Here is a 4,547-nt window from a genome sequence, read left to right as displayed (position 1 = left end):
CAGAGACACAAGCTGTCACTCTCTCAGAGACACAAGCTGTCACTCTCTCAAGACACAAGCTTCCCTCTCTCAGAGACACAAGCTGGTCACTCTCAGAGACCACAAAGCTGTCACTCTCAGAGACACAAGCTGTCACTCTCTCAGAGACACAAGCTGTCACTCTCAGAGACACAAGCTGTCACTCTCAGAGACACAAGCTGTCACTCTCATCAGAGACACAAGCTGTCACTCTCAGAGACACAAGCTGTCACTCTCTCAGAGACACAAGCTGTCACTCTCCTCAGAGACACAAGCTGTCACTCTCTCAGAGACACAAGCTGTCACTCTCTCGAGACACAAGCTGTCACTCCTCAGAGACACAAGCTGTCACTCTCTCAGAGACACAAGCTGTCCATCTCTTCAGAGACACAGCTGGCACACTCTCAGAGACACAAGCTGTCACACTCTCAGAGACACAACTGTCACTCTCAGAGACCAAGCTGTCACTCCGCAGAGACACAAGCTGTCACACTCTCAGAGACACAAGCTGTCACACTCTCAGAGACACAAGCTGTCACACTCTCAGAGACACAAGCTGTCTCTCTCAGAGACGCAAGCTGTCACTCTCAGATACAAGATGTCACACAGACTGAAATCTGTTATAATAAGAGGAATGTTCTCAGACAACTCATACAACTTGAATAAAAACACACACACACACACACACACACACACACACACACACACACACACACACACACACACACACACACACACACCAAACCTCCTTTGCACTCTAGACAATGCGTTACACATGTTTGCACATGCACACACACTCATTCTCCCGCTCTCTCTTCAGACATCCTGATGGTCCACAGAGGGATATAGAGATGGAGAGAAACAGAGAGTAAACAGCGGCACAATACCTGACCACTGTGACTGACCCAAAAATGAAGAAAATCCTTGACTATGTACAGACTCAGTGAGCTTAGCCTTGCTATTGAGAGAGGCCGCCATAGCCGGTCATCTTTCGAGAGCCCGGTCTGCCCGTGTGCCCACTGTCCACACAATTAGATGGAAACCGAGCTACGCTGTAAGACTTTTCTGTCATTTCAACAGTAAAACACTGTAGGATGCACAGTACAATACCATACATGGGTTTTACAGCATTCATGCTGTAGATTGCACTGCATCATGGGTAAAATGCTGAAAAATACTGTTAACTCAGTTGGATGCCTCCTGTAAAAATGACTCTAACATGCTGTATTTCTTTACAGTAATAGCTTATGCCTACTGTAGACTCAAGTGATCCGTTTCAGGAGCCAACCTCATGTTTTCGGGTGAGACTATTTTAGTAAATATCTATCAAGCTACACACAATACCCCATAATGCCAAAGCGAAAACAGATTTTTTGAAATGTTTGCAAATGTGTAATTTTTTAAAAACAGGATAACCTTATTTACATAAGTATTCAGACCTTCTGCTATGAGACTTGAAATTGAGCTCAGGTGCATCCTGCTTCCATTGAACATCCTTGAGATGTTTATACAACTTGATTAAATTCAATTGATTGGACATGATTTGGAAAGGCACCACCTGTCTATGTAAGGTTGACAGTGCATGTCAGAGCAAAAGCCAAGCCATGAGGTTGAAGGAATTGTCCACAGAGCTCCGAGACAGGATTGTGTCGAGGCACAAATCTGGGGAAGGGTACCAACACATTTCTGCAGCATTAAAAGGTTCCAAGAACATAGTGGCCTCCATCATTGTTAAATGGAATAAGTTTGGAACCACCAAGACTCTTCCTAGAGCTGGCCACCTGGCCAAACTGTGCAATCGGCGGGAGAAGGGCATTGGTCAAGGAGGTGACCAAGAACCTGATGGGCACTCTGATAGAACTCCAGAGTACTTCTGTGAACATGGGAGAACCTTCCAGAAGGACAACCATCTCTGCAGCACTCCACCAATCAGGCCTTTATGGTAGAGTGGCCAGATGGAAGCCAATCCTCAGTAAAAGGCACATAACAGCCCGCTTGGAGTTTGCCAAAAGGCACATAAAGACTCTCAGACCATTAGAAACAAGATTCTCTGTTCTGATGAAACCAATATTGAACTCTTTGGCCTGAATGCCACATCTCTGGAGAGACCTGAAAATAGCTGTGCAGTGACACACCCCATTCAACCTAACAGAGCTTGAGAGGATCTGCAGAGATGAATGAGAGAAACTCCCCAAATACAGGTGTGCCAAGCTTGTAGCATCATACCCTAGAAGACTCAAGACTGTAATCGCTGCCAAAGGTGCTTCAACAAAGTACTGAGTAAAGGGTCTGAATACTTGTAAGTTCTTTTGCTTTGCCATTATGGGTTATTGAGTGTAGATTGATGAGGGAAAAAAACCCAATTTAATCAATTTTAGAATAAGGCTGTAATGTAAGAAAATGTGGAAAAGTCAAGGGGTCTGAATAATTTCCTAATGCACTGTATATATGCAGTTGGTTCAAATCAACCCAAACTGCATGACAAGGTGGCCCAGAGGAAGCCAGCTGTTTGTTCTCAACCCCTACCTTGCCCCTTTCTTCCAAGAGCTCACTGAGTTTGAATAAAGACCTAAGCACACACACACACACACACACACACACACACGCCACCAGCTTGATATGTCCCTTGTCCCATGTCTTTTTAGCCACAGAGTAACAGCCCTGGTGCTCTCTGTCTCTCATTATATTCTGTCTTTTCTATGCTTGTCCTAGGAGCCCCGTGAGGAACAGCTGATGCTCCGCTGACTTCTCTCTCCTGGATGCCCTCCGGCCCAAACTGTCCTGTATGTTTCCCCACCTCTGAACCGCAGAGTTGCCCCTGATCATAGATGGGGCTGCATTGCAGCCTGGTACGGCAACTCCACCGCCGAGCACCGCAAGGTGCTTCAGAGGGTGATACGCGCAGCCGAACGCACCACTGGCTGCACACTGCCTGCCCTCCAGGACACCTACTGTACAACACCAGGTGTCAGTCATTTTGCTTTACAGTAGTATTTTCCTTACTGTAAATAAGGATGCTGTAATATGTATTTACAGTAAGGAAACTACTATTGTAAAACATATTACAGCATCCTGTGCTGTAAGGTCCAGGTCATCTACAAGACCCTGCTAGGTAAAGTCCCCCCTTATCTCCGATCACTGGTCACCATAGCAGCACCCACCTGTAGCTCCAGCAGGTATATCTCTCTGGTCACCCCTAAAGCCAACTCCTCCTTTGGCCGTCTCTCCTTCCAGTTCTCTGCTGCCAATGACTGGAACGAACTACAAAAATCTCTGAAACTGGAAACACTTATCTCCCTCACTAGCTTTAAGCATCAGCTGTCAGAGCAGCTCACAGATCACTGCACCTGTACATAGCCCATCTATAATTTAGCCCAAACAACTACCTCTTCCCCTACTGTATTTATTAATTTTATTTATTTTGCTCCTTTGCACCCCATTATTTATTTCTACGTTGCACTTTCGTCTACTACAAATCTACCATTCCAGTGTTTTACTTGCTATATTGTATTTACTTTGCCACCATGGCCTTTTTTGCCTTTACCTACCTTATCTCACCTCATTTGCTCACATTGTATATAGACTTATTTTTCTACTGTATTATTAACTGTATGTTTGTTTTACTCCATGTGTAACTCTGTGTTGTTGTATGTTGTCGAACTGCTTTGCTTTATCTTGGCCAGGTCGCAATTGTAAATGAGAACTTGTTCTCAACTTGCCTACCTGGTTAAATAAAGGTGAAATAAAATAAAAATAAAAATAAATAAATAAATAAAATAAATAAAATCTCTGCTGTAAAGGAAAATGACAGTCTTAAGCTGGCCACTGTGTGTCCAGTAAAATGCTGTACATTTACAAGGGTAAGTTTAACAGTGTTCACTTCCTAACCTCCTGCCAAATGTACGACCACATTACAGACCCACGTTTCCCACAGATCACACAGACCCACAAAGACTTAGAAAACAAATACCGCAGTGTGCAATTATAGCAGCGAGATTTGTGGCCCGTTGCCATGAGAAAAGGGAAAGCAGTGGAGCACAAACATTGTAAATACAACCTATATTTATCTGTTTATTTTCCCTTTCATACTTCAACTACTTGCACATTCTTACAACGCCAATAATATAACGTTTGAAAGGTCTATGTCTATTCTTTTAAAGTGTTTGTGTAACTGCTACAGTAGTGTGTAATGTTTACTTATTGTTTATTCCATTTGCTTTGGAAAATGGAAACATGTTTCCCATGATAATAAAACCCATTGAATATATATAAATATGAGACAGAGAGAGTGAGAGAGAGAGAGAGAGCGAGAGAGAGCGAGAGAGAGCGAGAGAGAGCGAGAGAGAGCGAGAGAGAGCGAGAGAGAGAGAGAGCGAGAGAGAGCGAGAGAGAGAGAGAGAGAGCGTGAGAGAGAGAGTGTGAGAGAGAGAGAGAGAGAGAGAGAGAGTGTGAGAGAGTGTGAGAGAGAGTGTGAGAGAGTGTGAGAGAGAGTGTGAGAGAGAGAGTGTGAGAGAGAGAGATGGAGAGAG

General features: G+C 44.2%; 1 protein-coding gene across 1 annotated transcript in view; it reads right to left on the bottom strand.

Moving 5' to 3' along the window:
- Window positions 1–399: 399 nt before the first annotated feature.
- Window positions 400–4,547, bottom strand: part of LOC115177900 (slit homolog 1 protein-like) — a 135,199-nt gene continuing 131,051 nt past the window's right edge. Inside the window, exon 27 of the mRNA XM_029738895.1 lies at window positions 400–419. Coding sequence (XP_029594755.1) covers window positions 400–419 — 20 coding nt within the window. The remainder of the gene's footprint in view (window positions 420–4,547) is intronic.

Source organism: Salmo trutta, chromosome 38 (genome assembly GCF_901001165.1).
Source record: "Salmo trutta chromosome 38, fSalTru1.1, whole genome shotgun sequence".
Classification (NCBI taxonomy): Eukaryota; Metazoa; Chordata; class Actinopteri; order Salmoniformes; family Salmonidae; genus Salmo; species Salmo trutta.
The sequence above is the reverse complement of the archived record's forward strand: the minus strand, read 5'-3'. Positions and strand labels throughout refer to the sequence as shown.